Source organism: Biomphalaria glabrata, chromosome 10 (assembly GCF_947242115.1).
Source record: "Biomphalaria glabrata chromosome 10, xgBioGlab47.1, whole genome shotgun sequence".
Lineage (NCBI taxonomy): Eukaryota > Metazoa > Mollusca > Gastropoda > Planorbidae > Biomphalaria > Biomphalaria glabrata.
Window position 1 is genome coordinate 18,761,172 of NC_074720.1, and position 23,258 is coordinate 18,784,429.

The window sequence follows — 23,258 nt, forward strand, 5'->3', positions numbered from 1 at the left end:
TTTGACAGATTAGCACATTTGTCTTTACTAGTTATTTTTTGTTTTATGGGTTTGTGCATTTGTTAAGTAATGTTCCCTGATCTTGTGATGCTAGTGTAACTTTATCAAATGTGATTATTTTACAGTCTATTATTGCATTCAGGCTTTTTTCTGTATGTTAGCTATTGAGAAATTATTTAAATTTTTGTATCACTTAAAGAATAAACTTCTCTGAATTGTTTTTAATTCCTACATTAAAAATAGTGGAAAAAAAGTTGTTCATTATCAGTTTATACTAATATTTGGTTTCTTTTCACTTCAGAAGTACACTGACAATCCTTGTGTCATGCATTCAAAACATTAATAAAGTTAGGGCTTTTTTTTTTTTTTTGTTAGTTTTTTTTGTTTATTTGCTTGTAAAAACTTTATGATTCCAGAACCAATAAGATTTTTGTGGTTCTCCTATGTCAATAAAAAAAATACAATTGTACTGTTTGATATTTGGCCTTTATAGAAATTATTGTTCACATTATGTTGAATTGACATTCATGGAATTGACATCCAATGCTTACTGGTTGGAAATTATTTACTAACATTACACTGTGGAAAATATATATATATATTCTATATATATGTATGCCTTATCAGTGAGCCTTTGTAACACTCAATTTGTTTTTATGAAAGATATATATTAAACATGTTGATCATTCTTGTGAATAGTGTTGTGTATATTTTATTTAATATTTTCACCATCTGTTCTGGTGTTGACCCAACTGTTCATATTTTGACATCTTAATTATTGAATCATCCAGAAAATAATGGGTTACTATCTTAAGCTCAGATGGAATTTCTTCTTCCATTTTGTATGTCGCTTAACAGAATAGGGAATATGTTAAAGCAGCAACAGGCAAGAAAAAGTGTTCCAGATTCATATAATTCTTTATCTTGCGATTTATCGGGCAGATGATATTAAGGTCATGTTTTTATGGCTGATGGTTAACAAGGGTGTCATTGTGGCTAACAAGACTAGCAGCCTTTACTTTCTCCAACTAGTTTCAGGAACCCATTAGAGTTGGGTGGACTCTGGGGTGATCTGAAAATCCTGAATTTCAAAATCTTGAGTCTTCACTGAGATTTGAACCCAAAACTACTCAGTTCAGAAGCCAAGCACTTAACCATTCAGTCAAAATGAAAAGTCTGCAAGTCTAATAAAAAACACATTCATTTGAAAATGGGCTCAATTATTTTTAACTTCATTTATCAGCTTCATTTATCAGCACAACTTTTTTAGAAAGTAATTTTTCATTTGTAATGTCTTTTAAAGCGAAAACACAAAAAATGCCTAGACTTATCCTCTAGAGTCAAGTAAGAAGTCTTGTCTTAAAGAGTCTTTTAAAATAATGCTTGTAAATGTCCCACTCAAAACAGAACACTTGATGGACTGGTCAGGTCATATCTCCAGCCACGTAAAGGATCTAAACTTACAATGTAAGAAGCCATGCTTGTAGCCCAGGCAAGTTCCAATTATCCAGGTCTAAAACTAACTTTGCTCCATGTTTTTGGGTTAACAGGCTGAAAGAAGATTCCCTTTAATTATTAAGACTTCATTGTAAAAGTTATAAGTGATTTTTGTTCCAGCTAATTAAAAATGTCTACATGCCAGTAATTTTCAGATGTGATCCAGTTGGTTATCATTAAATTTGAGTTATTGGTTCAGAGCTGCAGGACAATGAAATAATTTGAAAATCATAATGACACAAACAATTTCAGAAGTAAATCTGTCACATCAAAAAGAATCCCACTAAATTATATCAAATATAATACAAACAATTCTTCATTCTGCTTGAATTTATTTGCCATTCTTTTCTTTTGAATTTGGTTTAATAATAGAGTAATTAGTAGATTATAAGACTAGAATCTGAAAGAATTTTAATAAATCAAATGCTTTCTTTTATCAATTTGCTCATGCTAATTAAAAGTGTTCCCTAACTAGCACAAAATATCTAGAGTCAAACAAATATTCAAATGAGAGATTATAGCCTTCAGATCTTCAATGTACATAGTTGACTGGACAATGTACATAGTTGACTGGACAATGTACATAGTTGTATGGACAATGTACATAGTTGTATGGACAATGTACATAGTTGACTGGACAATGTCATAGTTTAGAAAGAAAAGTAACTGTGTGTTTGTCACTCTGTTACTTTTAGAGTTCAAATACAAAAAAAAAAAAAAAATTTAATCTTGCAATCATCTTCCTCTTGCAAGAAATTGATGGCTAATGAATCTTCCTCTTGCAAGAAATTGATGGCTAATGAATCTTCCTCTTGCAAGAAATTGATGGCTAATGAATCTTCCTCTTGCAAGAAATTGATGGCTAATGAATCTTCCTCTTGCAAGAAATTGATGACTAATGAATCTTCCTCTAGCAAGAAATAGATGGCTATTGAGAGTCTTTCATAAGGGACTCTCTTTTTTTTTTCTTTTGAATGCATGTATGTATAACCATGTCCATAAATTTAAAAAAAACAAAGGAGTTTGTGTTACACTTAGAACTCTAAAAAGTACAACTGAAAAGACTATTTCATCATGATGTTTATACTTCAGAGTGGAATTTAAAGTCTTCCAAAATTATGTTGTTTTTTTATTTGCATTTAAAATGTATGGACAAGCAAAAAAGAAAAAAAAACACCAAAAGGAATTGCAACTTAATAACTGTTTCAAATAGGTCAAAGTTACAGATTAATGTCTGACTGTTTGAAGCCATAGACTAGATATTTTATTCTTGAACAACATTTGCAGGGTCAATTTTTTTTAAGGGATCTGTTTTTATTTATTGAGTTTGCATATATGTGTACACACTGTTGACCAGGCATGTCAAACTTGTTAAGGTGTATGGGCCGCATAAAAAACTTACTATGGCCTGAGGGGCCGCAGCCAAAAATCAGTTGCAAATCAGCTTACTCGTTTTATGTAAATTAGAAACAATACAATAGAATACATTAATTAATGACATACTTGTCCCTTAGCTAGCTAAATTTATAGTACAATTTAGTAATTAAAAATTACTATGATTGCGCATTTTTTTCTTTATCCTGATGCTTGACATCTTTTTGGGATACACATTTATTAATTTTGAGTGGAAGTTTGTTTGCCACTGACACTATCATGACTGACGACAAATTTTGATCAGATAATCTCGAACGGTGAGGTGATTTTTAGCTTTCATTATAGAAAACAACTGCTTACAGAGATCAGTGCTTGCTAAAATAGCTAGAATTCTGGCTGCAAATTTCCACTATTCAACGTAAATAACTAAATTTTGGCGCAGCCACTTCTTTATACTGAGCTTTCAACAAAGAATCTAACTGCTATTCTATCAGCTCTAGTTGCACATTACTAGCAGCATTTTCAAAAACAAATGAAAATGGAGATAAAAACAACGAAAATTCTTGCTCGTATGAAACGAAGTCATGACAATGGTCACTGAAAGCATTTACTAACGATTCCAGGTGTAAGACATATTTATCAAATGTTGTAGCCGTAATCTTTTTAGTTCCAGACACGTTGCAAAGTGAACAAGATTTTCTCTTCATATTTGGCTTATCCACAGTAGTAATTTTGCTTGAAAGCACTTCACATGATTACACGCAGTTGTGACAATTTAGTCTTTACTTTGAAGTTTCAAATTCAAGTCTTGCAGGTGACCAGTGAGATCAATTGCAAATGCCAAATCCTGAACCCATTCGTCAGTATGGAAATGTTCAACAGGTTCACCTTTCAGGTTCAGAAACAATACAATTTCTTCACGCAGTACAACAAATCTCTTCAATTCTTTATGACAGGAGAGCCAGCAAATTTCGTGTCCAATGTCATTCAGAAACATTGAAAATCGGCGATGATTTAAGCCACGGGCACGAAAAAACTTGATAGTAACTGAAACCAGTCTTATGACATGTTGGAATTCTAATTGCTTTGTGCGTTATGTTTCTTGGTGAATGATGTACTGAAAATGAGCAAATTTAAAATTAGCATTAGTCTCTCTTATTTTTGCAAGTAGCTTTGCATCGAAACCATTTCATAATGGTTAGTGCGCAATCCATTGTTAGACTAGCTAGCTTTACCAAAGGTAAATTGTACTGCAATATCACCTGTTATTTCTCAAAAATATCATCGCTTGATGTGGCCTTATGCATAGAAAAAATAGCTCCTCATGTTTCTAAAAATTCATGTCACAGGCCGTAATGAATATAGCCAATTGTGCTACACCCGTTACATCAAATGAATCATCAAGAGCCAATAAAAATAATTCAAAATCTATTTTGTTCTTTAATTGTTCACCCGAGCTGATTGACATGTCATTTATTATATCTGCAAGTGTTCCTAGTTAACGCTATTTCTTTGAATACTTTCACCTTTTCTGGACAAATTACTTCGGCAGCTTAACGATACACTCCTTCATAAAATCCCTCTCACTAAATGATTTGCTATGGCTTGCAATTAAGTTTAAAAAATGTAGCTGGCAAACTCAATCTCGTTGTTCAGTTTAACAAATACTATTTTTCAAGCAGCTTGTCATCTTTTATTTTCCAGCGTAATAGTTTAACATTATTTTGATAATTTTTTAGGTGGCCAGGCGGGCCGCATGCGGCCCCTGAACGCCGTGTTTGACATGCCTGCTGTTGACCTAAGGGAAGCAATTTATGGAATACATATGTGCATATTTAAGTTTCTGGCTTAACATTAGACCTGCAATGGTCACAAAACCACAGACAAGATCATGCAGCATAAATCTATGAACTTGTATATAACACAAACTCCCTTTGTTACCGTGTTTAAATATACTATCTCATATTTAATTATAAGAATACCTATTAAATCTGTTTGAACTAAACACAATAGCCTGCTAATCATTGAACAAAAACAGATATTGATTCAAATACTACAGTGTTGGGAACATGCTCCACAGAAATTCAAATAAGAAAAATATAAAGCTATTCAGTTCTTAGGTGAATATTATTAAAAGGTCAGAAAGTTTTCCTTGTCTAATGAGCCATTGGTCTCTCTACTTCTTGATTCACAATACAACAATGTGTGGAATGATTCTTCATGGAAATCAAAATTTAAAAATGTAAACCAGAAAAATAAAACAAAACAAAAATCCCCAGCCAAAGTGTAAAATATCACAACCAAAAGTAAAATCATGAGAATAAGTCAACACAATGTGGCACAGAATAAATTAAAGCTACAAAATAGTGTACACACATTGAAACCATATATATACGAATGAACCAATGTGACTACATTTTTAACAAATACTTCAAAGGAAACCAAACATAAAACAATAAATTATTGCACAAAAAATGAGCTTTAGAACAAAAAAAAAGACTTGGATACAGAAAATGAACACATTAGAGCCAATCTGTGTCAATGGGACTATATGCATTCAAAATCTATCATTGTTTTTACTGTTCAGTTTAACTGTATTGTTAATTTATTTTGGCATTTACAACTGACAAAGTTTTTACAACTTCATTTGGAATCATGCTAGCTCTCCAAATGTGATTGAATGTTCACAAAAAGTACATTATTACAGTGTTTCAAGACAACAGAGATACAGAAAAACACCAGAACAAATTGCTTGTCATGATATACATATAACTTTGTCATTTAAAATTTCATTTTAGATTATTAACTAAAGCAAACAAAAAAATATTCTTCTAATTTGGTACATTTAGTTTGGGTAGAAATGAAGGAAAAGTTTTTGTTTTGTTTTTCAATAAAAAAAAATTTTGGTTGGATGTGGTTTTATTAAATGAACTTTTTTGTTATTATTTAGGGCCATATCTAAGAGATTGGGAATTAGCAGACATATCTCATGACTAGAATAAAATGTATAAGGAATAGTTCAAGTATTTCCTTCAGGAATGTTTGTACTAAATGTTTTACACACACAAAAAAGTGATGACAAGATTCACATTAGGTTTGCAAATACTGTGGCAACAATATGACTGCCATTTCAAAATGCTGTATTTATGTCTCTTCAGGCACCTGACATGGTGCTTATTACATTCAACTGACAATATAGAAGATAAGTTTGTATGTTTCTAGCCAGACAATTATGTCAGAGAAATATAACAAAATAAAACAACAATTGATCTCATGATAAAATGTACAGTAATTTAAAAGCATAGTTTTATCATTAAGATGTGAGCTTCAAATATTATGGCTGTTAAGTTTGGACACAGAAAGGATCTGTTACAACAAACAGAGGTGGGGGAGAGGCAAACTTTGAATTGTTCCATCTCATTCATTTGAGTGCTGGTCAAAGTGGTTTTAGGTTGTACTATTCCTCGACCACCAAATTACTCTAAGTCAAATTGCAATCAATGAACTTCATAAAGATTTAACCAAACTTAAAGTGATGTCCTATTTTGACTCAAAGTAATATTTCTTCTGAGACAAATGGCCAAGTTTGATGCCAATGTATACAATAACAACTTTATATCCATAGAATACCAATGACATGAACAGTAAACTATATACAATCAGTGCCCCTACTATTAGGTCACTTACCACCTAACTGATTAGCCAGAAAAGGAAGGTCAATCAAAACAGGAACATAGACATGTATTTGTTTGTATAATACTTTACTTGAAAATAGAAAAAATCCTCAAGTCAGTTAAATTAATTAATATAAGCCTCCAATAAAAACATTCCCTACTATTTGTCTAGGGAAAAAGAAAATAAAAGCAAATCTGCTTTTGGTCTACTGAAAATAAGAAGCTACTCAAGAAACAACAATGAAAAATCTCTGGACTAGTGAACCAGTGATAGACACTGGGCTATTTAACGTTTTCAATGTTAATTTTGTTTTTTTGTTGTTTTTTGTACATATTCAAAATAACATCAGAACTAAATAATGCAAACCCATTTTTTTTTAAATGATCATTAACATCTTCAATGCAAAATATATCAATGAAGCAAATTTTGAAGATTATATCAATGTAGACAAAAAGTTTTGTTGTCATCTTATATTGTTTTAAGATAATGTGAAATGCATTGGAATGACTAGACTTAATGAATGCCTGTGTAAGTAGAGAACTGTCAAGTCACAATCATACAGTCTTGTTGTTCATGACTTTCTGGAACTGTGATTTCATGGGTGAAGGTTAAAATGCATCTTTGATGTTGCTAAATGTTCTAACAGCCAGATCCACTGGTAGGCTGAAGTTGATCACCAATAAACGCTCCAAGGACCTTAAAGCATCTTCAAAACCTATTGTCATGAAAAACATAAAACTTGTCAATAAAAAAAAATTCTCTTTGTTCCTAACAAAATTGTAAAATGTAATGATTCATCTGGCTTTCTTTTTTCTAGCCATAAACAGTCAAAAAGACATGTAAATCTGACTAAACTGATCAAAGATTAGCCAAAGTATTGTAATCTTAACATTAAGAAAGTATGTTATCAAGGAGACCTTAACAAAAAAACAGTAAAGTTCTTTATTTTATTAGTACTTGCATATATATTTTAAAATCCTACAGCCTAAACACACATGAAAAATCTGAAAAAAAAATGTAAATAGATGGTAACAGACCAGTCCTGGCCACATAGCTCCAGTCTTGATAATAAGTATCAATCAATGTTTGTGTTCTAAACAGTAGACGTAGCCAAGTCACTAGCTTTCTCTCACTGGAATAAAAACAAAGCAGAAATAAGAAACATTATGTATTCATGTTACATTAAGGGGGTCATCTACCTTGAAAACTTTTTTTTTTGTTTTTAACATTTTAGGCTTTGTAATGTATTCAAATGATGTATTTGATCATAGGAACACATAATATACCTTTAAAAAATATTTTTTTAATGAAATTAAACTTTTTTTCATCATAAGGGGGGGGTCAAGGGGTCAAATCATGTCATTTCTAAGAATGTGTTTCTGAAATAACCATTAAAGCTACAGGTCTGAAATTTGGTATATTAATAGACACCCTATCTCCTTACAGGATGACAATGAGACATTGTGAAAAATGTATATAGTTTTTTTTTTATAAATTTTTTAATTTTACCCTCTTCTGCGGACAGCATTTTCAGCCATTGTAACCAATCAAAATGTCCTTTACTCTTTTCCTGTAAACATTTTATGACATTTTCTATTGTCATCCTGTGCTAAGACCATATTTAAACAAGCATACCAAATATTATTATAATTGAACTGATAGTTTTTGAGAAAAGTGATTCTTAAGATCACATACCCATGTAAAATAGACATTTTGAGAAAAATCAAAATTAAAGTTTCAATGAGTGAGAAAAACAAGATATGTATGTATATTGTTCAAAAAGATGTTTTATTTAGCTCATGTAACACTTAAGAATAGAAGCAAACACAGAATTTATTAAAATATTGTTAAATTTTATTTTAGATAGCTTCCCCACACCCCCCCCCTCTCCCGGGCGCAAAAAAAAAATTCACCTGAAGACATAATAAGTCCAATTTTTACTTTTCAGACATTAATGTAATCCCCAAAACAACTAAAAATCAAGATAAAGTATCCCTTAATTATAAATACATGCAAATAATAAGTAAATAAATAGTTAAAATATAATTAATATGAATATGGTTGTGGTTTACACAAGAAGTTTTTCAAAGTTAAAAAAAAAATTACCTACACCAGTTCAAATAATTTGGAATCTAGTCTTTCTCAGGTTTCAGGCCTGCATTTTTTTCATAAGCACCTAATGTTATTTGTACTCATACTAGAGGTTTGATAAGAGTACATACAATAATAAATCCAGTAAATAGAATGGCACCAGTATTTGAAAATAAATGCAACTTGTATATTTTAGGTGGCAGAATAATTGTAGAGTCCAGTGCCTTTATAGTAGATAGTCCTTCATTGTAATATGATATGGCTTTTTATATAAAGCCATTGAGCTGATAATGCACATATGTATGCTGTGCAGTATAAATGTTATAGATGGTATGAAATGCTGATATAATGTGACATGGCGAGACTGAAGCTCATTGCATGTGTACAGCTACACTGACAGAAAAACTCTGGTCCTTATTTATGTTGAAACAGTAGCTGATGATAAATTGGTTCACCAGGAACCATGCAGTGCTTGATGATGAATCTTGTAATGAAATAAGTTAGGTAGAACTTTATAATGATGTTAGAGTCTTTGTAGCTGGAGGTGGTGGTCAACGACAGCATCCAACGAGAAAAGAATCCCAGGTTGTTAACATGATATAGATCCAGGTCTATAAAGTGGAAATTATTGCTATATATGTGATAAGCAGCATGTGATGTGGTGTTTGATTATGAAGTACTTCTATGTCATACTGCAGTATTTAGGCAGCTTTCAGACAGGGTAGATGGTTGACGAGGTACTAGTATGTGGTGATGTTTTCTTCCAACAAGAGGAAGGGTCACTGTACACTGCATGTGTTGTTTTGATCTGTTGATATAAAGAAAATGAAAATATAAATTAAATAGCCTATTATGAAAATATTCAAATGATAAATATAGCATTAGTGTTATTTACTCAATATATAATCAAGAACTAAAAAGAATGATAGAAAAAAATGAATGGACAAAACTTTTTTTTCTTACCTACAATTCCCAATGTGTGTAGATCTAATGTCTATAATATAGACTCTATATCCTTGTAACAAATTAGGTAGATCATTACTTCTAATTGTAGTCAGGAGAACCTGAGACTGGAAAAAAAAGGAAAAAGTTATTGTATGTTGCCATTGAAGCCCAGTAAAATTTAGATCTAGAAATCTAGTAAATAAATCTACACTAGCAGGACTCACTCATAACTCATTTATTCACTACTCAGACTATTTATTCTTGAGTCATCAAAGTTATTTTAGATCTAGAATTAGAAAAAGCATCAACTAGATCTAGACTATATTAGATGTATAGATCTACTAGATCTAATATCTATTCTAGAATCTAATCTTCTCTTCTGCAGTGGATACGATCTTACTGCTCATGAAATGGAGATCTAGATCTAGACTAAAGTAGACAAGATAGATGATAGAGATAGACCTATATACTTAGATCTAAAACGAAATCAAGTTTCTAAACCTATTTTATAGAACTAGATCAATCCAAATACTAAGGCATCTAGAATATGAATCTAGATCTATCTAGATCTAGTAGTAGGATAGCCTTAGCCTTAGACTAGCCTAGCCCCAAGCCCAAGTCAAAGTGTAGATCTAGTAACTAAAACTAGATCTAGTACGACCTAAACACTGAATATGTGTTTGTCCGACCCCTAGATCTATGTTTTTATGATAATGCTATATCTAGATCTATAAAAAATATTAGGAAACATGTACTTACCATAAATAATAATGGCAAAGATAGCATACAATATCCAAAAGGGTCTTCTATCGATTCACGGACGCCATCATTGTTGCTGTAAACATCGGAACCACATGGCCGGAAGGAACCAATCAAAATCGTTTATTTCATAAATACACATCATGATCCAATCGGATTTGAATAGAGACACGTGTAGTGGTCTAGTTTGAACTAGTTTCAAGGCTTATGTAATTTTTAGATGAATGAGTCATTGAAATGGACTTGTAGAGCTGACTGTAGGCTTTTCAAAGACACCAAACATGACCCACTTTTATGGCGGGCTACGCGGTAATCAGCATCGTAAAATGGCGATTTTTTCAACATTTAGAGCAAAATTAGCTTACCCCTACCCCTTTCTAACTCATTTTTTACATTAAAATACCTTTATTTTAGTGATTTTAGCTAAACTATATCATTTATAATATGCAACTTTTGAAAATATCGATTTTTTTCATGAAAAATGATTATTTTTGACCCGTTGACCCCTTTAAGGTTTAATTATCTAGCCCTCTAATAGTTTTCTGTTAAGAAGGCAAATCTAGAAACAGTCACTCACTTAAGTGCCAGGCAGATGAAGGCTTTAAGATGAGCATCTTCGCTTCGTTTCAAGGGAGTGTGAGAATTGATAACAGTGTCAATCGCCCCGAGGAAAGTCTGTTTAGCAGTTATTGGTTTGCCGCCAATCATGTCAAGGTGAAAAGATTGAGACAACTTTCTTGCTGGAGACTCATTATATTCACGTCCATGCTGCAACACAAGTTTCAATTCAATGAGCTTCTTTTTACATTCAAATCAAATAAGAAAAGGTGTTAAAGATTTTGTTTACTTAATAATCTTCCTTAATTGGTGTAGTACCTTGCCTACAATGATCTAGTTTTCTTGGCTGAATTTTTTTGGGATGACTTTAATTGAATGCCCTTATATAGTTAAATAAAAAAAAAAGATGATGGCCCAGAAAAGGGAATGAACAGCTACTCACTTTCATTTCATAATATTTGAGAAACAAATCCCAGGCATGCAACATGTGAGTGACTTGGGCAGACCTGCTGGGGAAACAGCCAAATGGAACCAAACTAGTGGACTGACCCATCTCCATAAGGCCATGTTGCATCAAGTCACGCAAAGCCATGGCCAGATCCTTTCTGACACACTGAGTCAGTTCAGGGCTGGACTGGTTCTCTTGCTGGACAAACAGGCAATAAATAAATTATAACAAACAGAAAATATATGTAATAAAAAACAAAAAGTTAATGGATGACATAACTGAGTGTTGACTCTTGCAAACGTAAATTTAGTTATCTCCGACAAAACTGTTAAGTATTTAATTAATACAAGATCATCCTAGAATCTGCCAAAATCTATATAATTAACTTGTCCACATTTTTAACACAACAATGACCAAGAGAATAGACCTATGAGTTCTAAATAGAACTTGTTACTACAAAAGAAATGTATACAACAATGGCTTCAAGACAATGTTATCTCTTTAATACATATTTCCCTATATTTAACTGAATTTTTTGAATGTGTCCCTTCAAATCAAACTATTAACACTAAATGACTTCTAGAGAATTGGTTGCTGGCCTTGTGGTATGTACTAAAGACTTTCTTTACACTGTTACCAACTTTTATACTTACCAATCATCTTGGACAAAACCTGCAAAAGGTTTGTTCCTGGATGCAATAATCCTCATTTCTGAATGAATGCCAGAACCTTACACCATGACAGAAGCTGAACTCAACTAATATACGTTCCCATTCAGCTAAAATTATTTATAGAAGGAAACTTATTAGATAAATATACCTCATCAGAGCCAGACGAGTAGTCCTCACTATCTGTATCTTGTTTAGACTTAGACTTTTGTTCTTCAGCCAATTCTATACACCTGGTGACAGCCATTTCTAGCTTGGCTCTCAGATCCCTAAAATACAAACATTTTATACATGAAACAATGTTCAGCTCATCCAACAGCAAAGACTGATAGAGCACCAGGTTTTCGACCTAGATCAACCTACCCCCAGTGATTCCCTTTGGCAGTTTTCTTCAGCAGGTTTCGTTTGAAGTCTCTGCTACCACAACCAAGTTGACTGATGACGTAGATTTGAAGAATGGTTAAAGCTTTCCGCATCATACTGTTGGCTGACTCATTCAGATGCTAAGAGCCACACACAAAAAAAACAGTGAAAATTAAGACATTTTATTAACGAGAATAAAATAAGTTTAAAAGTATGTTAGTCACTAGAGACTCTTAAGATATTTGATAATTATAGAATAAAACATAAATTTTTTTTTTCATTTGTTAGGTGGGTTTAAAAGAATTCTTAGTAAATCAGAATTTCAGCTTGAGTATTTCAGCAATTAAGTAGTTTTCAACTCAATGACCATGCCCCATAAAGTAATGTATATGAAACATACAAACAAATGAGCTGATAGGAAATTAGAATCATAATTTACTTGAGAGTTGCTTGATTCTTGTTTACGTTCTCTAGAACGACTAGAATCTTGGTGTTTATGTTGTGCCTTTGAGCCAAGAGATTTCTGACCAAGTCCTTCTCTGTTCTATAACAATAAAATAAAGGTGCATGTAAAATTGACATGACAAAAAGCATTTCAAAAATACACTGTGATAAAATAAAGTAGCAAATGAAAACAACTTAATTTGAACTAATGTGTAAATAGTGTAAGCGCAAAGTGTCATTTAAGAACAATGGTAATTGAAACAAATATTCCTTTACTGCTTTGACTTACCTGAGACTCTTCATGTAAAGGGCAGATACAACGCTCTTTACCTAAAGGTCCTGGGCTGGTCGCTTCCCCTATAGGATGTGAGAAGAAATAGTAAAGAATCATTATCAAGTGAACATGTGAATAATTATTTGTTGCAAATACATTGAGAAATTATGCAATGAATGGACTGTCACAATAATAATAATAGAGACAAATGGATAAAATATAGCCAGTTAAGTGGTCTTCACTTTGAAAAAAACATAACAGGCCTACATTCAACCTTCCTCCCCCTTAACTCCAGCCAATGAAAGGCTTGAGCAAAACCTTTTCAAAAGAATTTCTAAAACAACAAGTGTTGAGGTTTTATTCTCTTTGATTCCAAAATTACTCAACAAAATGTAACATCACTAAAGCAATTAAACAGCTAAGGATTTCTACCTTGCAGGAACTCAATAAATCTCTCCAGATCACTTATTTGAGTTTTCAGCTGCTCCACCAACTTCTCCTTCACTTTAGCAGGGTTAACAATCTGTCCTACTGCATGGTCCACAATTTGACGGAGCTCTTCAGTGCTATAAGGACATATAATTTTCAGAAACAATTGATTAGGCATCAATTTCAAACAGTGTTTTTGAGGATTTTTTAAAATCATAGAATAAAAAACTGCTGTAACATTTTCTAGAGAAGCTCTTTACAAACAGTTATCTTTCAGCTGCTCACTTAGAAAAATGTTTTCAGTGTTAAAGCCTTTGATAAAAAAATTTTTTTTCTAATTTCTAAAGAAATAGGTTTCAAGATCCAAGTGTTTACTTTAAATTATCACATTTTTTGACATCCAAGCATTTACCTTAGATTATCAAAGTTTTCAAGATCCAAGTCTAGTTTGTGCTTCAACTCTTCTAGGACGACTTTTTGTTTTTCCATAACTCTACTTGTAGGCAAGGTTTCAGCATCTCCAGTCTAAGGATAGACAATAGATATACAAATATGTCTCCAGTCTAAGGATAGACAATAGATATACAAATATGTCTCCAGTCTAAGGATAGACAATAGATATACAAATATGTCACCAGTCTAAGGATAGACAATAGATATACAAATATGTCTCCAGTCTAAGGATAGACAATAGATATACAAATATGTCTCCAGTCTAAGGATAGACAATAGATATACAAATATGTCACCAGTCTAAGGATAGACAATAGATATAGAAATAATGTAACCAGTCTAAGGATAGACAATAGATATACAAATATGTCACCAGTCTAAGGATAGACAATAGATATACAAATATGTCACCAGTCTAAGGATAGACAATAGATATACAAATATGTCTCCAGTCTAAGGATAGACAATAGATACAAATATTTCTCCAGTCTAAGGATAGACAATAGTGTTGTAAACCTGGTGGTGACACAGATGGGGGTAGTGCTGTGTGTTTTTAGCCTACCCAAATCGCCACAGTCCAGCGCAGGACGAGCGGTCAACTGTGACCAGTGACAGTACATGCCAGTTCGGCAACGACCTATGTGTAAATATTACGCACGCAAGTCACGGCGATTGTGATCATTCTGAGTGGTCAAGAACGTTCCATCCGATTCTAGAAGGCCAGTAGAGACACTATATAACAGCGAGTGTGTTAGAAAGACTTCAATTCACGTTACCTCGCAATGTGACCAGACGAGGCGAAGTTAGAGACAGACAGTGTGTGAAGTCAGGCGGAGCAAGGCTTGGTTTTGGACAGTTATTGTAATGTTGTTGCCAACTGTACAATATTTGTAATGTATTTGAAATTAAACTAAGGATATACAATAGATACAAATATGTCTCCAGTCTAAGGATAGACACTAGAAATACAAATGTCTCCAGTCTAAGGATAGACAATAGATACAAATATGTCACCAGTCTAAGGATAGACAATAGATACAAATATGTCTCCAGTCTAAGGATACACAATAGATACAAATATTTCTCCAGTCTAAAAAAAGACTGACAATCTAGAAAGATGGAGTTAATACAAAGAATACTAACTTCATATGCATAGGTTTCCAGATCTTCCAGTTGAGATTTGAGCTGCTCAATCAACTGTCTTTGTTTTTCTCTTTGTTCACTGATTTTCAGCTCATGTTCTTTCTCACTCTGAAATGGGTATAAAATATACTGTAAAACAAACACTTTGTATACTTAGACAAGCAACATGCACTATAGAGCAAACACTACAAGCACTATAGAGCAAACTTTTACATGCACTGTAGAGCAAACACTGCATGCACAGTAAAGCAAACACTGCATGCACTGTAGAGCAAACACTACAAGCACTGTATAGCAAACACTACAAGCACTGTAGAGCAAACACTACAAGCACTGAATAGCAAACACTACAAGCACTGTAGAGCAAACACTACAAGCACTGTAGAGCAAACACTACATGCACTGTAGAGCAAACACTGCATGCACAGTAAAGCAAACACTGCATGCACTGTAGAGCAAACACTACAAGCACTGTAGAGCAAACACTGCATGCACTGTAGAGCAAACACTACAAGCACTGTAGAGCAAACACTACAAGCACTGTATAGCAAACACTACAAGCACTGTATAGCAAACACTACATGCATAGTAAAGCAAACACTACAAGTACTGTAGAGCAAACACTACATGCACTGTAGAGCAAACACTACAAGCACTGTAGAGCAAACACTACAAGCACTGTATAGCAAACACTACATGCACTGTAGAGCAAACACTGCATGCACAGTAAAGCAAACACTGCATGCACTGTAGAGCAAACACTACAAGCACTGTAGAGCAAACACTACATGCACTGTAGAACAAACACTACATGCACTGTATAGCAAACACTACAAGCACTGTATAGCAAACACTACAAGCACTGTAGAGCAAACACTACATGCACTGTAGAGCAAACACTACAAGCACTGTAGAGCAAACACTACAAGCACTGTAGAGCAAACACTACAAGCACTGTAGAGCAAACACTACATGCACTGTAGAGCAAACACTACAAGCACTGTAGAGCAAACACTACATGCACTGTAGAACAAACACTACATGCACTGTATAGCAAACACTACAAGCACTGTATAGCAAACACTACAAGCACTGTAGAACAAACACTACAAGCACTGTATAGCAAACACTACAAGCACTGTATAGCAAACACTACAAGCACTGTATAGCAAACACTACAAGCACTGTATAGCAAACACTACAAGCACTGTATAGCAAACACTACATGCACTGTAGAGCAAACACTACATGCACTGTAGAGCAAACACTACATGCACTGTAGAGCAAACACTACATGCACTGTAGAGCAAACACTACATGCACTGTAGAGCAAACACTACATGCACAGTAAAGTAAACACTAAAAGCACTGTAGAGCAAACACTACATGCACAGTAAAGTAAACACTAAAAGCACTGTAGAGCAAACACTACAAGCACTGTAGAGCAAACACTACATGCACTGTAGAGCAAACACTACATGCACAGTAAAGCAAAAACTGTAAACTGTAGAATTAAAGAAAGCATCACGCACAGCCAAACAAGCACATAAGATAAATAAAAGAATCATAAACTGTAAAAGAAGTAAAATTTCTTATCACTGTCACTTTGATAATTACCAGGATTTTTTCAATAAGCATAAATGCATGTTAAAAACATAACAAAAAAATGTGGGTCTTAGCATCATTTAAAATTGTATTTCTTTTTAAGGAAGAAAATGTCTGCATGCAGACTATGATCAGAACAAGTAAACTTACAACTTCTTCAAGTATTTGTGCATCCTGGCCTTTACAGCCTCTTACATCTGGGATTCCTTTGAACGCAAACTCTTCTAATTCTTTCAGAAGTTTCTGTAACAGTGTTAATGAAATGAAAGAAAATTACAAACTTACAAATAAAGAATCATCTGATACACATAAGTACCAAAGGATTAAAAAAACATGATATGAATGAATATGACAAGATACAACCTAATCAATCGTAGTGAATTAATTTTTTGTTTAGATATCTTTACATGAGTAAATAAAGAATAAAAACTCCAGAGTGTGCTTGTAAAATATTATAATTAAAGTTAAAAAACTCAAGTCATATAGAAAAACAATATGAAGATTTTAATGAGAATGTGAATAAGAGTTAAAGTCAGTTTAAGATCCATGGTTTAAAGTCAACTATAGACACGTCATTATTTCAATTTTCTTTACTATTTTACCTCAAGTGGTTCACATTGTGAAGTTAGAACTCAGAAACTAAACATCAAGTTGTATGATCACATTGTGAAGTTAGAACTCAGAAGCTAAACATCAAGTTGTATGATCACATTGTGAAGCTAGAACTCAGAAGCTAAACATCTAATTGTGTGATCAAAATTCTGATTTGAGTTAAATATTGAAGAAAGAAACCCTATTTCTCCAATTCTCAATTGTGTGTCAAGAATGTAGAGTAGAATCAAATAAGTCACAAACTTGTTAGAAAATGATTGGTAAAACTCTTGTGCACTCACTTCTTTATCTTCTGGCTGAGCATTCACAATCTGTTTAAGTCGAAACTGAACCTGAGCAAAGTGTGTAGTGAGAGCCAAGAGGGAAGAGTTGAGCTGTTCCTGTTCTTCCTCCAATCTCTGAAGCTCATCCTTGTCATAGGAATGTCTACAACAATACAATACTTTGTAACAGCCATAAATGCAACCAATTAAAACAGGTTAGGCTTCAACTTTAATTTATGTAAAGTGAAAATGTTGTCAAATGTAGATACAAATCTCTGCCTGAATAAAGATTAAATGTAAATCTTCACTTCAGTTTGAAACACAGTATACTAAAAAAAAAGATATTATTTTAAAACCAATACAAAACTTGTTTGAAGTTATCAGAATCCATGTAAGGGATATTTTGGAAAAGTTTTACAAACTATTTTTAAAAAAATGTACAGAGCTTTGAGATTGATTTTTTTTTTCTAATTATACAATTGAATTTAGTTGGTGAGACCAAATCAGGATGAGAATGATTTGGTCCTAATTACTGACAATGTCTGATTCAACAAACACAATTATATGATAGGATTAGTTTCAGTACTATAAGATTTAGTTCAATAAGCATTTGATCTGAATAACCAGTGGTCTGATTAATAGTTAACCAAATGTGATCGAATGTTTCTGAGACACATACTTTGTTGAATGTATTCTTTAGAATGAAATTAGACATTGAATAAAAAATGTAGGATGCCATAGCAACACTACCAGGACATTAGCTGAAATGGACTAAAATCCTTGAAACTTCACAGCCCATCATTAGCTGAGGAAGGTGGAGATTATATAACCCATTGTGGTCATTGCACCTCAAGGATAATAAAGTCAGCAAAAGTTTAAAAGTCAAAGTAGTCATAGACTTCACCTTGCAGTTTATTTAAATCCCCATTGATATTTTTACTTAATAAACAACAATAAAATATTGATTTATATTTATTTTACAAGTTTCAGTAGGAAGAATAAATAAAGTAATGCACCTTGGTTCATAAGGAGATGGGGTGGGGCTAACTGCGGCACCTAGAGGAGCCCATCTCTCAGCAGGTCTGTCACTTCCTCCTTCATCGAAACTATCATAATCCACTTCAGCATCAAGGTCAACAGTATCTTCCAAATTAATCTTTTTACCTGAGGCAATGTGGGAAATCTCTGCCATGATTCTACTTGTTTATATACATAGGTTCTGAAACAGTTTACATATAAAACACTGTTAGGTCCACACATAGCACAGACAAATTACAAAACAAGAACTAACACAAGAAATGACTAGGGTATTGGATGTTGGCATGTGTAGAGCTAATGATTTATTTATAGTTGTCTGCAACAGATGGCACCATAATCAACAATTAGTTTAATTACAAATGGTTTCCTACACAAAGATGAAGCTCACACAAACAGTAGCTTTTACTACACGAAAAAACGAAAAAAGGATTACAAGTATTCAAAATCATAGAAGATATTGTACTGTATGTTGCTGTATGGTTACTTCTGTTTCTTAGAAAAGGTAACAATATTGAATTTTGAAATAGCTATGAAAAATTTTAAAGCATACATATTTTAATTGGGATTAAGACAAGATGATGCTATCACTGTGGAAAACTAGTGTTAAGGTACATCAATAGCTAAGAAAATTAGGAAATAGTTTAATTTAGTTTGTTATAACCTAAAGCCAAAAAGAGTTGATAGAGTTAAACAGGAAAAAGATTAATGAGTAACTCTAGAGACTAAATAGAAAAGAGAAAACAGAAATGAATAGTGTACATTTTGAAAGAACATTTGTCAGCTGTGTGAGCTTACATGTTTCTGAAATGCTCTTCTGTACATTATATCACAACAATATCAATGCTTTTAACCATGATTTCACTTTTCTATAAGCTACTTGTACAGTGCATTTGACTGTGGCAAGATGTGATTTTGTTTTGTTGTCTTCATGTTTTGTTTTAATTTTGGCAACTTTCTTATTTCAAGGAATGTCTAATATGTGTCTTGGTTCAATGAGAATGGCTTAATAAGTTTTTTGTTATGATTTTTATTAGGGCTCTATTAGCCTTGTCTTTGGTCATGCTGAAGAGGTTTTTGGTTCTATTGGGCTGTGGGTTTTCAGTTTCAATAAGTTTTACCCTATTTAGGGAGCCCAACTTGGCCAAGTTCCTTGTCAATTCAGATTTGTGGGTAGAACTTGGCAACCATTAAATTAGTGTTTATGTAGTGTTTGTGTTAAACCAGGATGTCCTTATCATCTGGCAGGCTCAAGTATACATTTATATGTCATAGTGGAGTCGTTTTGTGGTTAATTACCATGTGTATTCTTTTCAAATATGTGTAAAATATACTACAGATTGCATGAAATTGATTGCTGTACTTACAGTACATGTGTTTGATTATTGATTCATATCGTTGTATATACATTGTCAGTATATCCATCCTGCATTAAACTTGTATTCATTGTTAACCAAGCCTGGGCATTATCATTATAAATAAATGTTTGATCTGTCTAGGAACTAAACGTCTATGACTGTTGTAACCACTATTAGGATTGAAAAAAAGGCAACAATAAATTACAGTATCTATGCAAGGACAACTTCAGTTACCTTAGTTTTACAATACTTAATCTAAATTTAATATTGACTGGTTAACTTATTATTAACTAAATAAAAACATTACATTGTAAGATAAGATAAGATTTTTTGTCTCCCAAAAGTGGCTAAAATGTGTCAGCATGGAAGGCTTTTTTTTGGAGGGGTGGTCATTTCCATCAAAGTTTTAGCACATTGAACTTGACTCCAGCATTAATAGTGATTACTTTTTGCAAACATGAGATATTTGAGACAATTTTTTTTTCTTTTGAAGCCAATCTGCCAAATTTTATATAGAAAGTTTTACGAGAAAATTAACATTTTTTCTTGTAGCTTGGTGCACTCTTTAGATAAATAAATGAAAAACTTTCATGGAATCCCCATATTAATGAAATTATTTAAAAAATCAAACAGAGCTTTAGGGTTTATTAAAAGAAATTTCTACAAATCAAATAAGAATCAAATCAACTAAAATGTTATTTAACCTTGGTTAGGCTAATAATAGAATATGCATATATATATATATTCTGTTTGGGACCCTTTAGCTCAAGAAAACATTAAGAAACTAGAACAGATACAAAACAGAGCAGTGAGATTCATAACAAATGAATTTTTACATTTGGTTAGAGATTAGAGTAACACTTTTAGTCAAAGCATTTAATGTAGAGGATAGAAGAATTAAAAGTAAATTAGCAATTATGCATACAACACTGAACCATAATCTTCAAATACAAAACAAAAACCTAATAAAATACTCAGAAACATACAAAGATAAAAGTATACATTTTTGTTCCATATGCCAGAACAAATCTGTACAAATAATCCTTCTTCCCAAGTGCTATTAGAACATGGAATGGGTTGCTGAGTCAGCCAGGAAAACCAATGACTTGGCAGAGTTTAAGTCACTGATTAACCTGCATTACAAGATTGACCTAGGGATATGCATAGGATTTAATCATCTTCTTTTTTTAATTAACGTCTGTATTTTAAAAGATAAGATATTAATTTCAAAGTTGATGCTTAAAATCTATTAATTATTTAGACAAATTGTCAAGATTAGACCTAGAGTGCCTAAAGAATCTATAGAGGTAGACAGAGTAGACTATATACAAGTATATATCGTAGATTCTATATACCCGAACACTGACTTTTGGGAACTAGGTTAGATTTTTATTTTTTTTTATTTTTATCTTCTTCAACTAATGGACAATAAAAAAAAGTTGTGTTCCTATGTATTACTACTCCTCCATAGTTTTATTTTAAAATAAATTGGGTCACTTCATTCCCCTACACAGAGCGCAGTTTTTGTGGTTTCCTTTTCATTGAACACTGATCACCGTCCCCGAACACCACTAAGTAATTGCTAAGGAAATATATCTGTGTTCTTTTAAAATTATTAAGATTGTAGGCATGGTCTCTGGCTTCAAATTAGCAGCCAACACTTTTTCTTTCATTCATAAATTATGTACTCTAGATATCTCAATCTAGGTCATGTTTATTCATTGAACAAATCATAGATTTATAAATCCCAAATGATATTTCTTATTACAATTTTGATGTGTTCGGGAAACAAGAATGAGTTAAATTCATTATTATTCGCAGAACACCACCTTTTTATATTTTCTTTAAAAGCAAACAATATAAATGTGACTGGAATGTCTTTCTGTAGATGAATGGAAGCTTAAAATTAATTTGATATGCCTATCAGCCTAAAATCAAACAGGCTCATAATCTAGCCCTCATCCCTTATATGGATGTGAGTTGCTGGGGAGGTTAAAACAATACATGGTTACAAAGAATCTAAAAAACGAAGCCCTCTGCTTTGGAAAAACAGAACAAAAATACAGGAACTTATCTAAAATTGAACATGTGCAGTGCCAAAACGTCAATTTTTGCTCCAAACATAAATATAAACAAATGAATTACAAACAAGAAAAGCAGTGCCTTCGGGGAATGAGAATTTTATGAGGTGTTATTTAAAACAGCACACTTTTTTTCCTTGGCACAGTCTGCAAAAGAGCTCACAGCTCAGCAGCAATAAAGCTGGCTAGAAGAAGAAGAAGAAGAATGAGGTGTTATTTATATATGTTTATAGACCTACTATAGACTTAGATAAATACTTAACATACTAATTGTATACTATTTTTAATTATTTTAGATTTCAGAGACTGAATGGAAGACGTCGTACTCACTCTTAACGTAACTCTTACTCTTAGACTAGAGTCTACTATGACACTAGACTAGAGTGTGACAGAGTCTATTATAGATCTAGAAAGCTAGATCTGGACTGACAGTCTAGAAGTCTAGATCCAGAGTCTAGATCTAGAATCTAGACATAGAGTCACTTAGACTTGACTCTTGAGTCAAGTTGAGTAGAGTTAGCCTTTCCTTACAAAGTCGACAAAGTGGTTTAAATTTAAGGGGCTGCCTTAAGTCTTAACTAAGACTAAGACTTGTAGAATAAGTTTAAGCCAGTTTTAGTTTAAGCCTTACTTAATATTTAGCCTTAGTCTTAGAGTTACTTCAGTTAGAGTAGTTAAGAGTCACTTAGACTAACTTAAACTTAAGGTAAGTTAAGGCGTCTAACTGCCTTAGGCTTAACTTGCTTAAGTCTTAGTCTTATGTGACTTAAGACTTACTCACTTAGACTTAAGTTTAAACTTTAATTAAAGTTACTCAGGACTCAGACTCAGTGAAAGTGAAGTCAGTGTGAGTGTCAGTATACCTATTTACCTATTACCTACAAGTCAACAAGTAAAGACTAAAAGAGCCAACCTAAGCTAGACTAGATAAAGATCTAGACCTAGACTTAGACTCTAGATCTAGAACTCGAATCTAGATCTAACATACTTACTTTCACTAACGGTACTAGATCTAACATATTTAATTTCTTCTAGATCTAATTGAGTTTATTATCGACATAGATCTAATCACTCTAATCATGATAATGATAATTTAATTTGCTGCAAGTGCAAGTCTGTGACGAAATACCTGCAGTTCCAAATAACAATATACTTCTGCTATTAATATGTAAGCAGTATAATA

General features: G+C 32.8%; 2 protein-coding genes across 3 annotated transcripts in view; one reads left to right on the forward strand and one right to left on the reverse strand.

Moving 5' to 3' along the window:
* Positions 1–355: 355 nt before the first annotated feature.
* LOC106079855 (RUN domain-containing protein 1-like) lies at positions 356–23,215 on the reverse strand. 2 transcript variants are annotated; one of them, XM_013241083.2, is made up of 16 exons: positions 23,068–23,215; positions 20,004–20,164; positions 18,618–18,820; positions 17,620–17,764; positions 16,877–16,969; positions 15,122–15,229; positions 13,938–14,050; positions 13,529–13,662; positions 13,112–13,179; positions 12,818–12,922; positions 12,379–12,518; positions 12,167–12,284; positions 11,342–11,545; positions 10,919–11,109; positions 7,584–7,678; positions 356–7,261 (listed from the first exon to the last, which is right to left on the reverse strand). In XM_013241083.2, exons 3-16 carry the CDS (start codon positions 18,791–18,793, stop codon positions 7,155–7,157), a joined length of 1,797 nt encoding a protein of 598 aa, XP_013096537.1. In that variant the 5' UTR covers positions 18,794–18,820; positions 20,004–20,164; positions 23,068–23,215; the 3' UTR covers positions 356–7,154. The 2 variants fall into 2 exon arrangements, with proteins under 2 accessions (XP_013096537.1, XP_013096538.1); XM_013241084.2 differs by lacking the exon at positions 20,004–20,164.
* Positions 18,918–23,258, forward strand: part of LOC106079857 (condensin-2 complex subunit D3-like) — a 36,285-nt gene continuing 31,944 nt past the window's right edge. Inside the window, exon 1 of the mRNA XM_056045014.1 lies at positions 18,918–19,141. The gene's annotated coding sequence lies outside the window, so the exon portion shown is untranslated. The remainder of the gene's footprint in view (positions 19,142–23,258) is intronic.

Bases quoted from the DNA above. Each gene is read 5' to 3' on its own strand.
- LOC106079855 (XM_013241084.2), bottom strand. From the start codon at position 18,793: ATGGCAGAGATTTCCCACATTGCCTCAGGTAAAAAGATTAATTTGGAA. The intron at 13,180-13,528 runs GTAGAAATCCTT...CACATCCTATAG, and splicing joins ATTTATTGAGTTCCTGCAAG to GGGAAGCGACCAGCCCAGGA. The intron at 7,262-7,583 runs GTCTGTTACCAT...TCATGACAATAG, and splicing joins GAGCTATGTGGCCAGGACTG to GTTTTGAAGATGCTTTAAGG.